At 40.1% G+C, this 24,281-nt stretch overlaps 1 protein-coding gene across 1 annotated transcript in view; it reads left to right on the top strand.

Moving 5' to 3' along the window:
* ATIC (5-aminoimidazole-4-carboxamide ribonucleotide formyltransferase/IMP cyclohydrolase) overlaps positions 1-24,281 on the top strand; it is a 38,199-nt gene that overhangs the window by 4,590 nt on the left and 9,328 nt on the right. Inside the window, exons 3-12 of the mRNA XM_021923962.2 lie at positions 1,722-1,798; positions 3,232-3,298; positions 7,852-7,940; positions 8,903-9,054; positions 9,732-9,888; positions 15,559-15,684; positions 16,520-16,627; positions 17,752-17,837; positions 18,858-18,947; positions 21,595-21,723. Coding sequence (XP_021779654.2) covers positions 1,722-1,798; positions 3,232-3,298; positions 7,852-7,940; positions 8,903-9,054; positions 9,732-9,888; positions 15,559-15,684; positions 16,520-16,627; positions 17,752-17,837; positions 18,858-18,947; positions 21,595-21,723 — 1,081 coding nt within the window. The remainder of the gene's footprint in view (positions 1-1,721; positions 1,799-3,231; positions 3,299-7,851; positions 7,941-8,902; positions 9,055-9,731; positions 9,889-15,558; positions 15,685-16,519; positions 16,628-17,751; positions 17,838-18,857; positions 18,948-21,594; positions 21,724-24,281) is intronic.

Below are 24,281 nucleotides of genomic sequence, written 5' to 3' on the forward strand. Positions count from 1 at the left end.
AGTGTTTATTATAGTCTCAGCTACTTGGAGGATTACTTAAGCCCAGGAGTTCTAGGTGGCCATGCACTATAGTTGTACCTGTGAATAACCACTGTACTCCAGTCTGGGCAACATAGTGAGATCCCATCTCAAAAAAAGCTATGTATGTTGGTTGTAGAAAATTCAAAAGTGTGGAAAACTATAAAGAAGGTAGTAAAAATGGATTGTAATTCTTAACGTGTTAATATATTTTTCTTCTAGCATTTTTATAAGCATGCACTTTATTTCATAGCTTACACAGAAGATAGATGCAGTTTTGCTTACTGCTTTATTTATGTTTGTTTATTTATTTATTTTTTGAGATGGAGTTTCGCTGTTGTTGCCCAGGTTGAAATGCAGTGGCGTGATCTTGGCTCACTGCAACCTCCGCCTCCTGGGTTCAAGCGATTTTCCTGCCTCAGCCTCCCGAGTAGATGGGATTACAGGCGTGCACCACCATGCCTGCCTAATTTTGTATTTTTAGTAGAGGTTGGGTTTCACCATGTTGGCCAGGCTGGTCTCGAACTCCTGACCTCAGGTGATCCATCTGCCTTGGCCTCCCAAAGTGCTGGGATTACAGGTGTGAGCCACTCCATCCAGCCCCTGCTTTATTTTTTCTTATATATTGTGGACATTTCTACACACCATTACAACTTATAAAGTCTGCCAGAGTGTTCATGGTTACAACTTTCTAGGGGTCAGCTTGGTGATATAAATTAATATTTAAATACAGTCCTTCACTTGACCCTTTGTCACATTGTGTGATTATTTTTTCTAGTTTACTGTTTTTCCCCATGTGAAACTTTTTATTTGACATTTCTGTAATCAGACCTCTCAATCTTTTGTTTAATAATTGCAAAGAATATTATACATATTTAATTTTGCTACATACATGATTTTTTAAATGCTTAAACCTTTGATTCATAAGGAATGTATTTTTGTGTGGTTTTAACCAGTTATTCCAATACCAACACCACTTTATTAAACAGTCTTTTATTCTTCACTCACTTGATATGCTATCTTCATGTGTTGTTGTTGTTGTTTTTTGAGATTGGAGCCTTGCTCTGTCGCCTAGGCCGGAGTGCAGTGGCATGATCTCGGTTCACTGCAACCTGCATCTCCTGGGTTAAAGTGATTCTCCTGCCTCAGCCTCCAGAGTAGCTGGGATTATAGGTTCCAGCCACCACGCTTGGCTAATTTTTTGTATTTTTTTAGTAGAGATGGGGTTTCATCATGTTGGCCAGGCTGGCCTTGAACTCCCCAACTCAGGTGATCCATCTGCCTCGGCCTTCCAAAATACTGGGTTTACAGACATGAGCCACTGTGCCCGGCCAAGGATATTTTTAATGCTTTTTGTTACATACTGCCAACTTCTCAGTTGTATTTCTTAGTAATATTTAATGAGTGTGGCTTATGATTCAGTTTCTAAATTCTCTGAAAATTATAAAACCAATGCTGTAATAGTTACCAATTATCCCTGAACATACACAACAGTTAGGAAATATATTAAATAACCTTTTTTTTAAAAAAGTAAATAGAATTTTACTTAAGAAATCAAGTATAGTGAAAGACTTAAAAAATCAGAATTTTCTTGTTGAATTCACGCTCAAAATCTCTTGAAATGAAAACAGTAGATGCTTTGAATACTGTAAAATAACAGTTCAGCCACACTAGTAGTACTATTCTGTTTATCTGTTTTTCAGAGATGTCTCCGAGTTGACGGGATTTCCCGAAATGTTGGGGGGACGTGTGAAAACTTTGCATCCTGCAGTCCATGCTGGTAAGTGGTTGGTATCTTTAGTGTATAACAGTCAGTGGTTTCCAGGAATATTTTAGTTGATAACGTCCTAAAATAAAGGAGGAAAAAGGCTCAAGAGAAATTTACATATAAAGTTAATGTTACGAAGTTGCTGGCAAATTTCATAATATGTTAGAACTGGTTTAAAAACGGCTTGTCTTACTACTTGATGAATTCAGATTGTTTTCCTCTGCTTGCTATTAGTCCTCACCTGATGCCTAATTTAGAGGCTGGTATTTCCTGCTCGAGTGGCTGAAGATATTTAGATTTCATAGTATGAAAAGACTTTTAAAATAGTTCAAACTTAGAATGAAGCATCACAATGTAACCGACTTGCAAAAGAATGTTTTTTCAAAGTGCTTTACATTTGTTCATTCACCTGAGAATGAACTATATATAAACCAAAGTGACAAGAAACCGATATCCTAGTTTGTCAGTTGTGGTACAATTTGGTGAATAAAGCTGGATGGCTACAAATCATCAGACATCCATTGACTTACAGGAACGCATAGACTATTCTGGAACTAGCAACAGTTTTGTAAAATTCCGTTTACCTTTTTTATATTTTATTGCTCAAGAAAAGGGGATCAAGAACTGAAGAAAAGATTTTTAAATGTATCCTTTTTTTTTTTCTTTTTTTTTTTTTTTCTGAGACAGGGTCCCGCTCTTGCCCAGGCTGGAGTGCAGTGGTGCGATCACGGCTCGCTATAGCCTCTGCCTGCCTCCCAGGCTCAAGCAGTTCTCCCACCTCAGTCTCCCAAGTAGCTGGGACTAGAGGCATATGCCACCACGACCAACTAATTCTTGTATTTTTTATAGAGAAGGGGTCTCACCTTGTTGCCCAGGCTGATCTTGAACTCCTGGGCTCAAGCAATCCCCCACCTTAGCCTCCCAAAGTGCTGGTATTACAGGCATGAGCCACTGTGGCCAGCCAAATATATCTGTTAATCCTGATTTTTTTGTTTGATAACTCCTCAACTATATGTTTGATATTCTTTAAGAATATTATACTGGGCATGGTGGCTCTTGCCTGTAGTCCTAGCACTTTGAGAGCTGAGACAGGAGAATTGCTTGAGCCCAGGAGTTTGTAAGATCACCCTGGGCAACACGGCAACACCCCCCTTCTCTTTAAAAAATTAAAAAGACCAGCTGGGTGTGATGGTGCATGCCTGTAGTCCCAGCTACTTGGGAGGCTGAGGTAGGAGGATTGCTTGAGCCCTGGAGGTTAGGGCTATAGTGAGTTGTGATTACGCCACTGCAATCCAGCCTGGGTGATAGAGCGAGACCATCTCAAAAAAAAAAAAAAATTTTGTTTTCAATCAAGAGGATTTAATTTGAAGACACTATGTTGAAAGAAAGTCCTTAATCTTACTTGTTTTTTGAACCTGATACTTCGTTTAACTTTGTTAAATTAGGAATCCTGGCTCGTAATATCCCAGAAGATAATGCTGACATGACCAGACTTGATTTCAATCTTATAAGGTAAAAACCTGAAATTGAACTTTTAACACATTATGACCGATGACAAAGACTGTGCCAAACCTGGTATCCCTGGTTTTTCTTACTCACTATAAATCTTTACTGCCTGCCTTCTGTGTGACTTTGTATGTGTGTAAGCATTTTGGTTTGGCTGGATTTATATAACCAAAATACATACTTAAAGTTTTTAGGAAGTTAGAATCTAAATCTTAGTATGTATAGGTTGAGTATCCCCTATCTGAAATGCTTGGGACCCAGAAGTGTCTTGGATTTCAGATTTCTTCAGATTTTGGAATATTTGCGATAACATATCAGTTGAGCATCCCTCAGAAATCCGAAATGCCCCAGTGAGTATTTCCTCCGAGTGTCGTGTTGACATGCAAAAAGTTTCAGGTTCTGGAGCATTTCAGATTTTGGAGCGTTTCAGATTTCAGGTTTTCCTATTAGGGATTATCAACTTGCACAACTAACTGAGTTATTTGCATAAAGATACTGGCTGTTTCTCTTAAATATACATAACAGCTTTATTGAGATCTAATCCACATACCATACAACTCACCAATTTAAAATGTACAAATCAGTGGTTCACAGAAGTTGTGCAACCATTACTGTGTTAGTCTATTCTGCATTGCTATAAAGGAATACTAGAAGCTGGGTAATTTATTTTATTTTATTTTATTTTATTTTATTTTATTTTATTTTTTATTTTTTTATTTTTTTTGAGACAGAGTCTCGCTCTGTCGCCCAGGCTGGAGTACAGTGGCCAGATCTCAGCTCACTGCAAGCTCCGCCTCCCAGGTTCCCGCCATTCTCCTGCCTCAGCCTCCCGAGTAGCTGGGACTACAGGCGCCCGCCACCTCGCCCGGCTAGTTTTTTGTATTTTTTTAGTAGAGACGGGGTTTCACCGTGTTAGCCAGGATGGTCTCGATCTCCTGACCTCATGATCCGCCCATCTCGGCCTCCCAAAGTGCTGGGATTACAGGCTTGAGCCACCGCGCCCGGCCAAGCTGGGTAATTTATAAAAATAGGTTTATTTTGCCTCATGGTTCTACAGACGGTACAAGAAGCATGTTGCCAGCGTCAGCTTCTGATAAGGGCTTCAGGAAGCTTACAGTCACAGTGGAAGGCAGAGGGGGAGCTGGCATATCACATGAGAGGAGAAGCAAGAGAGAGGGAGAGGAGGAATTGCCTGGCTCTCTTACTTTTTAAATTTTATTCTTAATTTAATTTAATTTTATTTTGAGACAGGGTCTCGCTCTGTTGCTCAGGTTGGAGTTCAGTGGCACGACCTTGGCTCACTGCAACCTCTGCCTCTCGCATTCAAGTGATTCTCCTGCCTCAGCCTCCTGAGTAGCTGAGATTATAGGCATTTGTCACCACGCCCAGTTCATTTTTACTATTTTTAGTAGAGATGGGGTTTCACCATGTTGGTCAGGCTGGTCTCAGAACTCCTGACCTCAAATGATCCACCCACCTCGGCCTCCCGAAGTGCTGGAATTAGGTGTGAGCCACCACGCCTGACCTTCCCGGCTCTTTTAAACAACCAGCTCTACATGAACTCAGAGTGAGGACGCATTATGGGGAGGGCACCAAGCCATTCATAAGGGATCTGCCCTTGTGACCCAGTCACCTCCCACCAGGCCACACCTCCAACATTGGGGATCACATTTCAAAATGAGATTTGGAGACGACACACATCCCAAACCATATTAATTGCCACATCCCAGGCTGGTCTTGAACTCCTGACCTCAGGTGATCCACCCATCTTGGCCTCCCAAAGTGCTGGGATTACAGGTGTGAGCCACCATGCCCAGCCCACAGACGTTTTTAATTTTGATGATGTTGAATTTATTTTTTTGTTGCTTGCGTTAATGGTGTCATATCTAAGAAACTATTGTCTAATCCTCAGTGATGAAGATTTTTGTGTATATTTTCTTTTTTTCTTTCTTCCTTTTTTTTTTTTTTTTTTTTGAGATGGAGTTTCGCTCTTGTTGCCCAGGCTGGAGTACAATGGTGTGATCTTGGCTCACTGCAACTTCTGCCTCCTAAGTTCAAGCGATTCTTATGCCTCAGCCTCTCAAGTAGCTGGGATTACAGGTGCCTGCTACAACGCCCAGCTAATTGTTTTGTGTTTTTAGTAGAGACGGGGTTTCTCCATGTTGACCAGGCTGGTCTCGAACTCCTGACCTCAGGTGATCTACCCGCCTCGGCCTCCCAAAGTGCTGGAATTACAAGCATGAGCCACTGCACCCAGCCTATGTACATTTCTTTTAAGAGTTATTTTAGTGTTAGTTATTATAGTGTTAGTCTTTGTTTCATTTTAAGTTAATTTTTATATACAGACATGAAATAGAAGTCTTACTTTGTTTGTGGCTGTCCAGTTGTCTCAGCATCGTTTGTTGAAAAGACTGTTCTTTGCCCAATCGAATGGTCTTGGCACCCTTGGTCTGCGTGCCTATTGTTATGCCAGTACTACACTATTACTACAGGTTGGTAATAAATTTTGAAATCAGCAAGTGTGAGTCCTCCAACTTCCTTTTTCTTATTCAAGAATGGCTTTGACTCTTCGGGGTCCCTTGTATTTCCACATGATTTTTAGAATCAGCTTGTCCATTTCTGCAAAACAACGCAGTTGGAATTTTCATAGGGATTGTGTTGAATCTGTAGATCAATTTGGGAAATGTTGCCATCCTAAGAATATTAAATTTTCCAGTCCGTGAACCTGGGGTGTCTTTCTATTCATTTAGATTGTCTTTAATTTCTTTTAACATTGTCTTGTGAAGTAGAATTTTTTGTTAATTTTTTTCTCATTCATTGCCAATGTATATTTTAATACAATCGAATTTTGTATATTGTTCATATATCCTGCGGCTTTGCTGAACTCATTTATTAGTGCTAAGAGGTTATTTTTGTGAATTTGGGATTTTCGGTATACTAGATGATATCATCTGCAAATAGAGATAACTTCACTGCTTTCTTTCCAGTCCTGATGCCTTTTATTTTCTTTTCTTTGCTAATTGCCCTGGCTAGAACTTCTAGTACAGTGTTCAGTAGAAGTGGTAAGAATGGACGTTATTGTTTTGTTCCTTTTCTTTAAGACGGAGTTTTGCTCTTGTCACCCGAGTTGGAGTACAATTGTGTGATCTTGGCTCACTGACCTCCGCCTCCCGGGTTCAAGTGATTCTCCTGCTTCAGCCTCCCAAGTAACTGGGATTACAGGCATGTGCCACCTTGCCCAGCTAATTTTGTATTGTTAGTAGAGACTGGGTTTCTCCATGTTGGTCAGGCTGGTCTTGAACTCCCAACCTCAGGTGATCTGCTCTCCTCAGCCTCTCAAAGTGCTGGGATTACAAGTGTGTGCCACCTTGCCCGACTAATTTTTGTATTTTTAGTAGAGACGGGGTTTTACCATATTGACTAGGCTGGTCTCAGACTTCTGACCTCGGGTGATCCGCCTGGCTTGGCCTCCCAAAGTGCTGGGATTACATGTGTGAGCCACTGGCTCGGCCTCTTACCTTATTTCTGAGTTTAGGGGAAAAGTATTTAGTCATTCACCATCAAGTATGATGTTAGCTGTGGATTTTTCTTACACTTTGTCATGTTCAGTAAGTTCCCTTCTATTTTTAATTAGTTGAGTATTTTTATATGAATAGCTGTTGAATTTTGTCAAATCCTTTTTGTACATCTATTGAGATGATCAGGTGGTTTTTTGATTTTTCTAGATGCAGTTTGTTAGTGTTTTGTTGAGGGTTTTTGTGTGAAGGTACGTACCTAAGAGATACTGGTCTCTAGTTTTCTTGTGCCATTTGTCTGGTTTTAGTAGGAGGGCAGTAGACTTAATAAAGATGAGCTGCAAAGTGTTTCCCTTTCTCTTCTGTTCTTCTGTGTTTTGTTTTTTGTTTTTAATTAGTTTTCAAGTTAGGCTCGTTTCGCTAGGGAGCCTGCCCCCAGAGCTCCTCGCACTACAGGCCTAGGAGTGAAGCTGTACTTCACTGATTGTTAATTTTAGATTACTTCTGTATTTTAAATTATTCTTTTGGCATTCCTGTTACCATCATTTTTATGACCTCTCTGAAGGCAAAACAAATGTTTCACCCTTAGAATGCTCTGATATTTTTCATCATTGTACCAATCCATTGGAAAAAGAATCTAAATTCTAATGTTCTGAATAATAGTGATCGCATTCCAAAATGCGGATGTTGTCTGTAATTTTGTACTTTATCCTTTTATTAAAATGTTTTATAAATGTTTGATGGCTTGGTGGTTCCGGGTAGCTAAGGTTACGCAAGCAGCAGCGTTGCAGTGTGACGTGGAGGGAGTACTGTGTATCCAGATCCGGACAGCACCTGCTGACTAAATTCCCTCTGCTCGACCCCAGCAGGACACCCTGACTTTTTAACACACTCGTTAGAACTCCAAAATGTCAGGCTCACAGTTTATATTTTAGTTCTGTATGGCTTTTGGTAACGTTAATGGTACTGACTTGTTTTTTTCCTAGATAGCTGTAAACCACATGAGTGGAGTTTTTAATGACGCCAGATTCGTCTTTGTTTTAGAGTTGTTGCCTGCAATCTCTATCCCTTTGTGAAGACAGTGGCTTCTCCAGGTGTAACTGTTGAGGAGGCTGTGGAGCAAATTGACATTGGTAAGTCAGAAAAACCATTTTAGAAGACTGAGAGAGGAGAGAATTATTTAAATTTTAGTGAGATTTCATTTTGACTTTCATTACTGAGGAAATAGAAAGAAAATAACTGCTTCTGGATTGTGTTTTGGGATTACTATAATTCATTTATATTTTCTTTTTTCATTTATATTTTCTTTTTTTTTTTTTTTTTTTTTTGAGACGGAGTCTGGCTCTGTTGCCCAGGCTGGAGTGCAGTGGCACGATTTCGGCTCACTGCAAGCTCCGCCTCCCGGGTTCACGCCATTCTCCTGCCTCAGTCCCCCGAGTAGCTGGAACTATAGGCGTCCGCCAGCATGCCCGGCTAATTTTTTGTAGTTTGTTTAGTAGAGATGGGGTTTCACCGTGTTAGCCAGGATGGTCTCTATCTCCTGACCTTGTGATCCGCCTGCCTTGGCCTCCCAAAGTGCTGGGATTACAGGCATGAGCCACTGCACCCGGCCTCATTTGTATTTTCTAAGCTATTTTTTGTGTGCAGAGATTCATCTGGGTAATTTTCCTGATTTTTTTTCTCTTTTTTGAGACGGAGTCTTGCTTTGCCCCCCAGGCTGGAGTGCAGTGGTGCAATTTCGGCTCACTGCAACCTCTGCCTCCCAGGCTCAAGTGATTATCCTGCCTCAGCCTCCTGAGTAGCTGGAATTACAAGCGCACACCACCAAACCCAGCTAATTTTTTTTTTATTTTTAGTAGAGACAGGGTTTTGCCATGTTGGCCAGGCTGGTCTCGAACTCCTGACCTCAGGTGATCCATCTGCCTCAGCCTCCCAAAGTGCTAGGATTCCAGGTGTGAGCCACCGTGCCCAGCTTATTTTCCTGATTTTTAAGTCAAGAATTAAAATGGAAGTACATGCACAATGACTTTATTTCAAAGAGGTTCATAAGCTGATAGGGACATACAAAAATCAATATGTCTTTTGTTCTTCAAAGGTGGAGTAACCTTACTGAGAGCTGCAGCCAAAAACCATGCTCGAGTGACAGTAGTGTGTGAACCAGAGGACTATGTGGCGGTGTCCACGGAGATGCAGAGCTCCGAGAGTAAGGACACCTCCTTGGAGACTAGACGCCAGTTAGCTTTGAAGGTAGGATGCACTTTCATGATATTGTGAGTTATATCCATGGAGTGCAGCGTTTGCCAGACCAGTCAGTATTCAATTCTTGGTAGATTGCATCGCCTACCAAAGCTCTGCGTGGGGTTGCTGTCCTTTTGTTAAAAATTGAGAGACCAGCTATTACAGAGGTATTCTGTCACAAAGATTGAAAGAGGGCCGGCACGGTGGTTCACACCTGTAATCCCAGCACTTTGGGAGGCCAAGGCTGGCGGATCACCTGAGATCAGGTGTTTGAGACCAGCCTGGCCAACGTGGTGAAACCCCGTCTCTACTAAAAATACAAAAATCAGCTGAGTGTGGTGGTGTATGCTTGTAATCCCAACTACTCGGGAGACTGAGGCAGGAGAATCGCTTGAACCCAGGAGGCAGAAGTTGCAGTGAGCCGAGATCACACCACTGCACTCTAGCCTGGGTGGCAGAGTGAGACTTTGTCTCAAAAAAAAAAAAAAAGATTGAAAGAGATTTGGAAAGGGGTAATTTGTTGGGCCATTCATTGCTTTGGTGTCATTCATGGTGTCATCATATCATGCAGCCACCACATAGCACTGAATGGTGAGGAGATCTTGTTTGCCGTGGACCTAGAAAACCATCTTGTCCCCGCTTTGGAAAGTGCTGCTAGCGTCTCACAAAACTTACGCTTTTTGTAGGCATTCACTCATACGGCACAATATGATGAAGCAATTTCAGATTATTTCAGGAGACAGTACAGCAAAGGCATATCTCAGATGCCCTTGCGCTATGGAATGAACCCTCATCAGACCCCTGCCCAGCTGTACACACTGAAGCCCAAGCTTCCCATCACAGGTAAAGCCTGAGCGTTCTGTGGCATGGTTTGCTGTGTCTGGAGAGTGTGTGTTTCTCTGTATTGCATCTGATGTGGTTCACATTCAGAAGATGATACATTCCATAATGCCTCTTGTAGCCATGTGATAACCATCTGGTTGGAGATGCCATTTGGACTGGAGAGCACAGAAGTTGAGTAGTCCGGAGTTCTGAAAAGGTGTCATGTGGAGATGGAGATTGGAATGTCTCCGCCGGGTAGATGTTTTTGAAGACAGGAGACAGGATGGGATGGCCTGGATTTTATAGAGAAGAGGGTCAAGAATGAGCTTTGGGGTAAAGGCTTGGTAGGTATACTGTGGAGGAACCAGCAGAAGAAAACTTGTGAAATTCCTGTTGCTGACTCTTGAGGAGCAAGTTTTCTAAGCCCTTTGGGTTTCCCCAGACATTACTGAAGAAATTGCAGCCTCTGGAAGAAGTCTGACTATTCTCCAAGGTCTGCTTTGTGGTGAGCCAGTCCTGGGGGTTGGTGCTGGGTATGTAAGGAGCCTGATGACCACTGGCAGGTTGGCTTCCAAGGAGCCATTTGCGGAGAGGGATAGCTGCAATACTGGATGCTGGCTTCTGCTCTGGCATTAGGATGTAGCCTCTCCTCCAGGAAGGACCCAGTATTTGATGAAGTAACATAAACCATCAAGTTCTCAGGAATTTGAATTGTTTTGGAGACCTAAATGTGTTGATGGTCTGGCACAGAGCAGTTGTGCATTTGAGAACAGAAAAGGGACTGTTTGTTTTGCAAATGTTGTAAGAAGCAGTTTCCTTGGAATGTTGAAGCTAGAAGCCCAATTGAAGTAGGCCAAAGGAGAAATGTGATGTTAAGAACTAACAATGTTAAAGAGGTTTCTTTGAACAGAGAAAGTAGGACTTCCCATGGGTTTGTAGAGTTTAGAAAGAGTTTTTAAATTTGTGGCCTGTTCTGTTCCAAAGGTAGGCTGTGAGAGCCTGTCCTGCTCTGGTACAAGGGAGAGTGGGGGCAGGGACAGAGGTGAGAGTCCCAGGCATGGAGGCCTTGGAATCCCAAGCACTGCTGGGGTAGCTGGCCTTGGCTGAGAGCAAGGGCAGCCTCCTTCCTGCCTGGGGCGGTCAGCATTTGCTGGGGGGATGCAGCCTGGGCTTCCTTTCTCTGTCACCAGCTGAGAGAGCAATGGGGAGGGGAGCAGCATGCCAGGTGGGAGGAGAATCTGAAATAGTCTTCATGTTTGCTGCATTCTATTGTTCTGCCTCAGATAGATTTTTTTTCTTTTTTAAATTAAGATGATGGAGTCTCGCTCTATCACCCAGGCTGGAGTGCAGTGGTGCAATCTCTGGTTCAAGCGATACTCCTGCCTCAGCCTCCTGAGTAGCTGGGATTACAGGTGCGCACCACCATGCCTGGCTAGTTTTTCTATTTTTAGTACAGACGGGATTTCACCATGTTGGCCAGGCTGGTCTCAGACTCCTGACCTCAAGTAATCTGCCCGCCTCAGCCTCCCAGAGTGCTGGGATATTACAGGTGTGAGCCACCACACCTGGCCTCAGATACATTTTGACACTAACACTTCCCAAGTCCTCACAGCACAGTAATCTTTTAAAAATGGAAATCGGATGATGTGAGACCCTACTGAAAACCATTCCTTGGCTTTTCTTAAGCACCTTGCCCTGCCTCACAAACCCTGTGCTGCCTGCCTGCCACCTGTCTGCCCCCTCTGCAGCTCTCCCTGCCCTGGCTCCTAGCCCCTCTGCCCTGTGCCTCCAGTGGGCCCAGCTCCTTCCACTCCAGTGCCTCTGGCTCCTTGTCCCCTTCACCCAGAATTCTTCCCTCTGCCCTTCATGATCCTGGTTTCTTGTTATTCAGTCCTCACCTCCTCAGAGAAGCCTTCCCTGACCACTCAGACCAAAGTAGCCGCCCATGATGCTTTCATCCCGTCACCCTGTTTTGCTGCACGTGTTTCTGTTTATTCCGTTCAAGTTGTCGTTCCCCATTAGGATGGCAGCTTCTTTTTTTTTTGAGATGAAGTTTCACTCTTTTTGCCCAGACTGGAGCTCAGTGGTGCTGTCTTGGCTTACCGCAAACTCCGCCTCCCAGGTTCAAATGATTCTCCTGCCTTAGCCTCCCGAATAGCTGGGAATACAGGCGCCTGCCACCACAACCGGCTATTTTTGTATTTTAGTAGAGATAGGGTTTCACCATGTTGGCCGGCTGGTCCTGAGCTCCTGACCTCAGGTGATCTGCCTGCCTCGGCCTCCCAAAATGCTGGGATTACAGGCATGAGCCACAGCACCCGGCCAGGATGTCAGCTTCTGAGAGCAGAAGCTGCATCTGTTTTTGTTTGTTGCTGAATTCCCAGGGTTTAGAAGACTGCTTGGCACATTCCCTAAATGTTTATGGAATGAACAATTAGAAACCTGACATTTTGCACAAATTTTTCCTTCTAGGACTTCTTGAAACTGATTTGTCTGCTGTTATATCTGAGCTATTTCCTGCTTATAGTTTATATTCTCCATTAAGATTCTAAGGCAAAAAAAAAATCCCTATGTACTGTCAGTTCTTACACTTTTCATTTTCCAAAGCGTTTTCACTGGACTATATAAAAGCCTTCATTGTTCCTTAGACTGTGTGTGTGTTTCTTTTGAAGTTTAAAGTATTATTTGTGGTAAACATGGCAGAGGTGGCCCTGGACACATAAATAAGCGTTTCTTGTGTGAGATTCCCAGGGTTTCTCCCCATCATGGACTTATTTCCACAACAGAAAAGGCAGTTTGCCTTTTCATATGGTTTGAGTATTTGGCAGCGATGTTATTACAAAGTGTACAGTTGTGTTTGTATCTAAAACAAAATTGAAGCAAGAACAAAGATGGGGTTGTATGAGTGTGTGTATGTGTCTGAGATTTTAATGACTGGTTTGCTTATGTTTGGAAACACGAAGATTCCTATTTATTTCAGCTATTTACTAGATTAAGCAACTTTCATCATTTCTCTGTTGCACTTTCTATTTCAGTTATTAATGTCTTTGAAAATTTGATATTTGAAGGGGAACCAGATACTCTTGTTTATTTTGAGGCAGAGTCTTGCTCTGTTGCCCAGGCTGGAGTGCGGTGGCGTGATCTCGGCTCACCACAAACTCTGCCTCCCAGGTTCAAGCGATTCTCCTGCCTCAGCCTCCTGAGTAGTTAGGATTACAGGCATGTACCACCACGCCTAGCTAATTTGTGTATTTTTAGTAGAGACGGAGTTTCACCATGTTGGCCAGGCCAGTCTAAAACTCCCAACCTCAGGTGATCCACCCGCCTTGGCCTCCCAAAGTGTTGGGATTACAGGCATGAGCCACCACACCCATCCAGATACTCTTAACTATGAGATGTTTCAGAAACCAAAAGTTTTCTCCCACTTACCAACCTTAGCCTAAACCATCTATGATGAGTGGGAGGGCGATGGGGTAGTCATACATATGGTGTTTTGTTTTATTATGCGTGTTGTATGCCTTAGGGGATATTTTACTTTTATTGTTTACTATTTATTGCCTAGTTTGTTTCTTCTGTGCCTCTCCCGTAAATTTCATGAGGACAGTGATTTTATTTGACTTGATTTTTGGTTGGGGGAATTATTTTTTCAAGTTCTTTTTAAAATGGGCTTTATTTTTTTAGAGTAGTTAACAGGTTTACAGAAAATACACAGTGATTATAGGGAATTTCCATATACCCCCTCTTCCCCGTAGTTTCTCCTATTGACATCATGCATTAGTGTGGTTCATTTGTTACATTTGATGAACTGATTTTGATTTCATCATTATTAAGGAAGGTTCATAGTTTAACATTCGTTCTTTGTGTTGTACATTCTCTGTATTTGGAAAAATGCGTAGTGGTATGTATCCCCCATTACAGTATCACGCACAATCGTTTCAATGCCCTAAAACTCCCTTGTGCTCCTCCTCATCCCCTCTTTCCCTTCTCCCCAACCCTTTGCAACCACTGTCATCTTTTTCTCTTTTCTTTTTTTTGTTTTTTGAATGGAGTCTTGCTATGTTGTCTGAGCTGGTCTTGATCTCCTGGGACTCAAGCAATCCTCCTGCCTTGGCCTCTTAAGGTGCTGGGATTACAGGCATGCGCCACCATGCCCAGCTATTTTTACTGACTCTGTACCCATTTCCAGAATGTCAAATAGTTGGGATCATACAGTATGGAGCCCTTTAGACACTTTCACTGAACAACATGCATTAAGTTTCTTCCATGTCTTTTTGTGGCTTGGTAGCTTAATGCTGAGTAATATTTCATTGTGTGTGAATGCACCACATTTTATCCATGGACATATTGAAGGGCATCAACACTTCCAAAACTACTAAAAAGGACAGTTTTGGTAGTTTATGAACAAAATTGCTATAATTGTTTGTGTGCAAGTTTTCAACTCATTTTGATAAATACCTAATATTTTCTTTTACTGTATACTATTTATTGCCTATTTTTTATTTGCCTCCCAGTAAGCTCCGTAGGGACAGTGACTTTTTTTTTAAGAGGGTTGCAGGGACGGTTTTTTTCACTGATGTATCCTGAATACCTAGAACAGTGCTTAACATCGTAGTAGGCATTCAGTAAACATTTGGCAGGGTCTTTAAAAACTAGTAAATACTTGGGAAGGTCTTTAAAAACTATCTTAACCCATGAAGGACATGAAAGTATACTTTTTTTTTTTTTTTGAGACGGAGTCTTGCTCTTGTTGCCCATGCTGGAGTGCAATGGCGTCATTTTGGCTCACTACAACCTCTGCCTCCCAGGTTCAAGCGATTCTCCTGCCTCAGCCTCCTGAGTTGCTAGGATTACAGGCGCCTGCCACCAAACCCAGCTAATTTTTGTATTTTTAGTAGAGACGGGGTTTCACCGTGTTGGCCAGGCTGGTCTTGAACTCCTGACCTCGTAATCTGCCCATCTCGGCCTCCCAAAGTGCTGGGGTTATAGGCATGAGCCATTGTACCCGGTTCATTTTGTTTTTAATTAGTACTGGCCCACCATTTCTTTCTGTGTGCTGAACTTCTTATGTTTATTCACAGGAGATACTAGCTCCTAAAAAAAATCTGCCAATGGTAAGACACTAGGTAATGGAAAACTCTGAAGTTGCAGTCTCCTTTTAACTACAGTTCCGCTTTAGGCAGAGTCTGCTGAGTTTGCCATCAAAGAAGGAAAAAAACCACATTATTTCTTCTCTTCTTCTTCCACCCACAGCTGTTGCTTTAGCTTGTAATATAATTTCTTAAATCTATAGGGTTTATGACTTAAATTTTGTACCGTCTCTGTAATTACCTCAATTGTTTAGTCTTAGTTCTGTATTTACATGAATTCCTGACTGATCACTAGTCTTGTCATAGTTTCTCCCATCCCTAAATCTTTATTTAGGGATGGTTCTGGTCCTCCAGTCGTGTGTGTGTGTGTGTGTGTGTGTGTGTGTGTGTTCATGTACATGTGCATTTTTTTTTTTTTTTTTACAGATGGGCTCAGGCTCAGTTGCTTTGTTCTTTATCATCAAGATTTTATGCTTGTGTATATCTCTTTGGCTTTTAATTATACTTAAAACATTTGTTTAGTCATGTTATTTTTTGAGAAGTGTGCATACATCTGACCTCACTGATCCTGCTTAGTAATGTGCATGTATATTTTTACATTCAGTTCTAAATGGAGCCCCTGGATTTATAAACTTGTGCGACGCTTTGAACGCCTGGCAACTGGTGAAGGAACTCAAGGAGGCGTTAGGTATTCCAGCCGCTGCCTCTTTCAAACATGTCAGTCCAGCAGGTAAAGCTCTGCGCTCTGGAACGTTCCAGAATTGTTCAAAAGGCATTTCTTCTTAAATTTTTTTGAATATTAACAAGTTCTAATGTGAATATAGACATTCTATGAAATCTGAAAGTCATCTGTTGATAACAGCATCAATGTAACAATCTAAAATCTGATAAACACACACACACAGAAAATTGTGTAATATTGTCAGATAGGAAAATGAGGCAGGAATTTGCGGGGTGGAACCATAAAAGTTTAGAAAATAAAAGTGAAATATCCTAATGCAGTAGACTAAGTCTTTTCCCACATCTTTGAAAATGTAATGGAGTAAACATAAAGAAGAAGTTCTTAGGACTGTTTATCTGAAACTTCTTGTAGTCATTGTATGAGATACTTTGCTTCTGTGTTTAAATCATTATTTCTGCAATCGAGCTGTCTGTACACCACATCTTGCTGACAGTCCAGCACATGATTTGTTCTCAGATGTTTATTGGATGTTAAAGCGATGTGAGTGGGGAAGAAATAAATGATGTGTGATATCAAAGTGATATCAAGCAGAACAGAGAAAGAGACAGTAATGAAGTAAACCAGCTTCACCTACACGCTGGGTACTGTCAGGCTTCAGTGGCTCTGTGGTTTCAGAGGGCAGAGAGGAGATTTCCCTCACAGTGCTCCCACAACCATATTTTTAGTGTTTAATTATCTGGCTAAATAGATTTCTGTTTAGTTTAGCATAGGCACTAGAAAATATGCTATATAGACTGGATGTTAAGAAAAATGTCCTGATTTAGGTGTTGACAGGTAGTAACTTTAGCTTTCTGGGTTTATGATTTTACTATTTTCTAACCAGGTGCTGCTGTTGGAATTCCACTCAGTGAAGATGAGGCCAAAGTCTGCATGGTCTATGATCTCTATAAAACCCTCACACCCATTTCAACAGCATATGCAAGAGCAAGAGGTCAGACTCATAGGGCTTTTTGATTTGGAGGAGAAAGAAAAAGCAATGTTTTATCCCGAATAGAATAAAAAGGATAGAATAAAGAAAAAATATATAGATATTCTATGTAATATATAGATGAAATTAAGGACTTCTATCTCTATATAAATATGTAGTTATTTTATGTAATATAGTTTGATTAAAGTAAAATACCCTTTCATTATAGGATTTCCAATGTTTTACTAATATTTAAGAGTGATTATATGAGTGTCTCAAAAGACATTTGTTTATAAAAGTATGTTAGTATTTTAATATAATAAATGGAAACACAATTGGAATTTGGTGAATGTAATTTTGCTAATTTAGGCTATCGAATGTGTTTGTTATTGTTTACTATGTGACCAAAATTGAAATTATAAAAAGCTATTTTTTTTTTTTTTTTTTGAGACCGATTCTTGCTCTGTTTCCCAGGCTGGAGTGCAGTGGCACGATCTTGGCTCACTGCAACCTCCGCCTCCTGGGTTCAAGCAATTCTCCTGCCTCAGCATCCCGAGTAGCTGGGATTACAGGTGCATGCCACCACGCCTGGCTAATTTTTTTGTATTTTTAGTAGAGACGTGATTTCACCATGTTGGCCAGGCTGGTCTCGAGCCTCCTGACCTCAGGTGATTTACCTGCCTCAGCCTCCCAAAGTGCTGGGGTTACAGGCGTGATGTATGGCTCTTCTAACTTTACTAAATTTGGTTAGAGTCATGTTTTATCAGAGACATTTACTTGTTGAATTTAATAACCTGTGAATATTTAATATTTGTGAAAGTTCTTGAGAAACTATTATCATAGTTTATCATCTACAGCAGCGGTCAGCAACTTCAGCTGAATCCAGCCTGCTACCTGTTTTTGTGAATATGGTATATATATTAACTGGTCCTTCACAGAAAAAGTTTTCTGAGTGTCACTCTAGAGGGTAAAATTAAACAACACTTTCTTACTGGTTACTTCAGTTAAATGACTTATCGATCTGTTAAAATCTTATGTAAACAGTAAAGTTAGCTTTAGAGAAATGAATTTTCTATGACAGTGGAGAATTTTATTTTTCTATGTCAGGATACTTTGTGATAAATACCTCATTTTAATTTTATTTACAGGGGCTGATAGGATGTCCTCATTTGGTGATTTTGTTGCATTGTCCGATGTTTGTGATGTACCAACTGCAAAAATTATTTCCAGAGAAGTTAGTGGATATTCATGTATCTTAATCTGTGTGTAATTGAATAACGCTTTATTTGTTCATATTGTTCACTGAAACCATACTATAATATTTATATCTTTAAATTAGTTAAGTTTATCATTTAATGTTCATATTTTAAATAGAACATGAATCTTAAATTGTTAATTTTGAAATGTAGTGAATTGTTGTTTCAAATGGACATTTGGCTGTTACAATAAGGTTTTTAACTTATATATTTATTTTAAATTCTTTTGTTGTCTTTATGCCAAAGTTATTGTTTCTGAAGAGCAGAAGTTGTAATCTTAGGTGGTGATGCGATAATGAATCTTATTGTACAATGGGAAAAAAATAGAAACTACATTAATAAACTTACTCCATCAGTTAAATACCAAACAAGTATTCCAGACAGGTGGGGGTACTGATGGTAGTAGGAAGACAGGAAGAAAAGGAAAAAAGGTTGAATAGCTCAGAAAGGGAAAAAAATAGAAGTGAAGGCTGAAGGAGCATGTGGCTTGGCAGTATTTTGTTGCTTTAGGATTCTTTCCATGGCTACTGCCATCCCTGAGTTACAGGTTACAGGACGGCTATGGCGTTTGTACCTTTCGTCATGTTGAATCTCTGATTTAATCTGGTCTTGCTGTTAAGGAAAACGCCTGCCGGAAGAGGTCATTTAACCATGTATTAGCAGAGTCAGGACTAGAATGTGCTCTTGTTCATTCAAAACACTCCCTGAAGAAATATTTCCTCCTGAGGTACGTGCGTTAGAGCACATCACTCATATTTTCTTAGTTTAAACTGAAACGAACAAAAACTTGGAAAGGACAGAAAGTTAGAATCTGCGACACAGAAAGCCGTATTCTGACATAGATTTCTCTTTTTCAAGTATAGCATTAGCATTGTCTGTTGGAGGCAGAAACCAGAATATGCTGCCACATTATTTAAGACTGATAATTGCTGCTAGATTTTTTTAAGAGGTGTTCTCTGATTTTTAAAAATAGAAATTAAAATTTAATATTTTTGCAGGTATCTGATGGTATAATTGCCCCAGGATATGAAGAAGAAGCTTTGACAATACTTTCCAAAAAGAAAAATGGAAATTACTGTGTCCTTCAGGTGAGTGCAATTCATGTTTGAAGCAATAATTTGCACTTTTATTCTGTGTCTCTTCCCCCCTTGTTTAATCTTTCCTTTATACGCATACCCTTCTAGTTTATCCTTATCATCCTTTTCCCCTAATCCTGCATTAAAAAAAAATACTATTAACTTGGGGATTTGAGATGAGGGTAGCTTTCTTACCCTCAATTTTAACTTTTTGCTCGTTGAAAGGGCTCATGCCTGTAGTTTCAGCCACTTGAGAGGCTGATGTGGGAGGATGGCTTGAGGCCAGGAATTGGAGGCTGTATTGTGGTACCGTGATGCCTGTGAATAACGACTGCACTCCAGCCTTGGTAGTGTAGTAAGACCATGTCTCTAACATATAATAATAACAATATTTAATGGAAAGTCTGTCCATCCTTCTGTTACCTTTTGGAAAAATAACTAATATTTTAAATTTCTGGCTTATCTTTCCTGAAATAGTCTGTATATTCAGCAAATGTTTGCATGTGCATTTCTTTTTCTATTTTCCCATTGACACAAGTGCACCCTGCTTCACCTTCTTGGAAGTTTGTCCTGTATCTCTGTATTTTAACTTACCTAGACAGTCACCAATCTTTAGCTGCTACAAATACCCCCTCAGTGAATGACCTAGAAAAGTCCTAAGGGTGAAATTAAGGCTTTAAAACAAGCTATATGTGTATTGATAAGTCTGATTGATACTGCCCCTTTCAGATGTTGTAGGCAAATTCATTGTCCTAACTGAAATATATAAGGATGCCTGTTTCCCAACACTTTTGCCAGCATTGTGGTTTTATACTTTTAAAAAGTCTCTGCAATTAGAAAATGGCATCTCAATGTAGTTTTAACATTGTGTGTGGTATAAGCATCTTTTCATGTTTGAATGTTTTTATTCTTTTTATGAACTGTCTTTCCATATTCTTTGATTTTTCTACCAAGCTGTTGAGGTGTTGTGTGTGTTTTTTTTTTTTTTTTAACTGATTTCTATGAGCTCTTCTGTATTGGGAAACTAACTCATGGTCTAAGATTATGCATTGATAAAGCGAAGAGTTATTTCAATTTAAAGTAAAAATTCCTAATGCTGCTTTTCACATAGTATTTGATATCAGAACTCTGTGGAATCCTAATTCCATATAAGGAAAGTTATTAAGTATATTCCTTTGATTGTAAGATACCAATAATTTTATAGTTCACAATAGATTCCATGTCAGCTATTCAAGGAAAGAAGAAAATACCACATTCAAGACACATATTTTTTTTTTAGCCACTTGACAGTCTGTTGCCCAGGCTAGAGTACAGTGGCGCTATCTTAGCTCACTGCAACCTCTGCCTCCTGGGTTCAAGCAATTCTCCTGCCTCAGCCTCCTGAGTACCTGGGACTACAGGCATGCACTACCAGGCCTGGCTGATTTTTGTATTTTTAGTAGAGACCGGGTTTCACCATGTTGGTCAGGCTGGTCCCGAGCTCCTGACCTCAAGGGATCCACCCGCCTTGGTCTCCCAAAGTGTTGGGATTACAGGCGTGAGCCATCACGCCTGGCCTCCAGTTTCTTAATCAAGTTTTTTTGTTGTTGTTGTTACTAAGAGTATTATGTACTTAACAACTATTAGCATTTTCTTGTAGCATCATGGAAAATATTTTCCAAAACCTGAATCATTGTCTTGATCTCTTTAACACCTGATAGTACCATGTTGGAGAGTGTCAAAGGAATATGAGGACTTCATTGCTATTTTACTTATTTGAGTATTTGGCTTAGTTTGCACATTGGATACATGATGATAAGCATGAGACAACTTATCCCTCTACCTGACTTATGATAAGTTTCTCCTAGCATCAGTTAATAGGAGAGCATATCAACTTTAGAAATTTTGTCATGCGTAATACAAAGGAACATTTTAGAATTCAAGAAAATGTAGATTAAGCAGAACTAGTATGTATGGGGTCTTGCTTATAAATTATAGATGTCAGTGCTTTCTAAATCAAAGATCATCCAAAGCATAAAGAAGAAATAGTGTCAAGTTTAAAAAAAAATCCAGGGAGAGAGTAGTGTTACACATTGTTCCACATACCTCAATGTTTTTTTGGTTCAAAATTTGGGAGAGGAAGATGACAGTAACTCATACGGATTCCTTCCAAATAACAAAGACCCGGGTTACAAATCCTGTTTTCTCACTTTTAGCTTTTAATTCATGGGTTAGCTGGGTATTTTGTAACAGATTTTTAGAAAGGAAAATTAGAATTTAATGTTTGTGTCACGGCTTATTTAATTAGCACATCTGTTTTATCTGCCGACCTTCCAAAAGAACCATACACATAGTAACTTAGCCAAAAACACACTCACTGGAATCATTGGTTTTTAACATGTTGTATATAGGTTGTAAAATCTATAAAATGCTATTGGGTAGTAAAACCTATAAAAGACTTTGGAAAAAATATTAGTGCCTGGCTATTGTATTGTATCATGTCAGAACAATTTAACACATCATTTGGTGTGTGAGAAAAATTAGAAAATTAGAAAAATGTGTAACAGAATTAGAAACATGCATGTAACTTTACTTATAATGAAATCTTTTGTACATAAAGTAAATGAAAATTTCAGGGAAGTAGATAGTTCACCTTTAACTGTTACAATTTGTATTTTAGATGGACCAGTCTTACAAACCAGATGAAAATGAAGTTCGAACTCTCTTCGGTCTTCATTTAAGCCAGAAGAGAAATAATGGTGTCGTCGACAAGTCATTATTTAGCAATGTTGTTACCAAGAATAAAGATGTAAGTTGGGAAGTATCTGAACTGACTGCTAGTAACTTCAGTTGGTCTATTTTCAATACTTATGAGCTTTACATTTATTAAGATCTGGATTTAGAACTGCTTTATATGCACACAGCTGTCTCATCTTTGAGTCATCAAATAAGCTTTGGAGTTTAAGAAATGAATCAAAGGCCATGTTAGATGCTTCTGTGCATATGTACATAGAGAGCTATGTAGCTTCAATCGTACATAAATGGGATCATGTGTTCCATAATCTGTCTCCTGTAACTTGCCTTTTTTCCATGTACTAGATTAGGCTACAAATGTGTTTTTGTATCAATAAATACAGATGCTGGGTGCGGTAGCTGACATCTGTAATCCCAACACTTTTGTAGGCCAAGGGGCAGATCTCTTGAGCTCAGGAGTTCAAGACCAGCCTAGCCAATGTGGTGAAACCCTGTCTCTAGAAAAAGTACAAAAATTAGCCTGGCGTGGTATCTGCACCCATAGGCCCAGCTACTCGAGAGGCTGAGGTGGGAGGATTGAATGAGCCTGGGAGATTGAGGCTGCAGTGAGCCGTGTTTGTGCCACTGCACTCCAGTCTGGGTGACAGAACAATACCCTGTCTCAAAAATAAATGCGTAAGTATTCATATCTTTATCTGAAAGTCCATATGGCAATCAGTCCATGTGTAGATGTACTATGATGGATGTTTTTCTTATTTTTACTTTTATTATTTTTGTTTTAAGAGACTGGGTCTCGCTCTGTTGCCCAGGCTGGAGTGCAGTGGTGCGATCATAGCTCACTGCAACGTGGATCTTACGATGGATAATTAGATTGCTTACATTTTCAGTGCTATGATCAGTGTTTTTATATAGACAAGTTTTTGGACTTGTGCCCTTTGTTATCTTGTAGTAGGTACATGTTCCTAGGATAATAATGGTGATTTTTGTGTTTTGGATATATTATCTCATTTAACACTTAGATCACTCTTTAGGGCTGACTACCATTGTGTCTGTTATGAAGATCACAAAATTGTACCATAGAGGACAGTTAAGAAATTTGCCCAGAGTTGTACAATAAAGAATGGACAAGCTGACATTTATTTTCTGGAGTATCTTAACTGGGCCTTAAGTTCAAAGGATGTTTTTCCTAGGTCTAAAGTAGGCTGTGCTTGTTTTTCAGTACTTTGAAGGAATCATTCCATTGCTCTCTGGTCTGTCTGGCTGATAGCCTGGAATTTTTTTATTGAGTGCTAGGCACTGGGTATGAAAAAACTGTAGCGATATTTGGAGGGCTGGATGGTGTTATTTTTTTCTCCGGTGTTGACTTGTGCTTCGGTTAGGCAGATAAGGTGTAGGAGATATCTTCATTCTGTGAGGAATTGTTGAGCTGATAGGAGTTTAGCCTTCAGTCTTTGTGAGGACTGGTCTGTTTATGGTTCACTCCTGCTCTCTAAATATCTACTGCTGTACGCTGAACTCGGCTTTTGTCCCTTAGTCCTCTAAGACTGCCAAAAGTTGTGCTCAGCCAGTTTACCTTTCAGTTTATTGCATGCCACTTGGAAAATACCTTGAGGAGAAAAGCAGACTGTCAGGCCCATTTCTTCCTGCTTCCATTTTCTCTGTGATCTTTGCCTGTTAGTACTTGCTGTCTATCCTCTCTGCCCAGCTTTTTTGTTTGTTACTAAAAGAGGATTGGTCTCTTAGCAAGCTATTTGCTGTAACAGAAGAAGATGGGGGGCTTGCTCCCAGGTCGGACTCCTGAGGCCTTTTCAGTAGAATTGCTGGAAATGAACCTTAAAATCTTTATCCAGAGAGTTCTGTCTGTTGATAAGCATACGATGATTAACACATCTTTTTTTGTTTGTTGATTTAGTGTCTATTCTTTTATTTCTGTCTTTGACAATTAATGGTGTCCTGACGTAAAGAAACATGTAGGCATACATAGAAATATCTTTCAGCCCTTTGGAATCCACTCTGGTTGGTTCATGTACTTTGAAAAATACCGAATGGATATTGACCTAGATTCCATGGTACCATGTTGAGAATTGTGCCTGCCTATTGAAAGTCTTTTTTCCTAAGGTTTGTAGATATTGGATTCATTAATAATTTAGCGATCTTGATAGGTTTTGTGCCTCTGGATATTTTTTTACAAGGGTGGTGGGTGTGATCTTAATCGTTTATCTAAACTCTCTCCTTGCTTCATGTGAATTCTTAGTAGAAATTTGGAAACTTAAGGATGAGAGAATGATAGCTTTATTCTCCTTTCTATTTTACCCCTGTCTTTTTAAGTGGATTTTTGTTAACATTCCAGCCTCAGAATTATTAGTCTGGAACCATTTCAGTCCTGAGAGAACCAGACAGGTGGACAGAATATTTATTAATACTGAACATGTTTGAATTGTTTCCTCTTCTCCCATTTTTCTTGAATAGTGCTTTAATTGTTTTAACTATTTGTAGCATGTTTCTAAGACTGGATTCCCTTACTCGCAGTCCACTGGCATTTCTCGTATTCCTTGATCCCAACCCAGGTGGTCAAGTATATTAGTTTTTATCATGCTGCTGTGAAGAAATTCC

Source organism: Papio anubis, chromosome 10, assembly GCF_008728515.1.
Source record: "Papio anubis isolate 15944 chromosome 10, Panubis1.0, whole genome shotgun sequence".
Taxonomy (NCBI): Eukaryota; Metazoa; Chordata; class Mammalia; order Primates; family Cercopithecidae; genus Papio; species Papio anubis.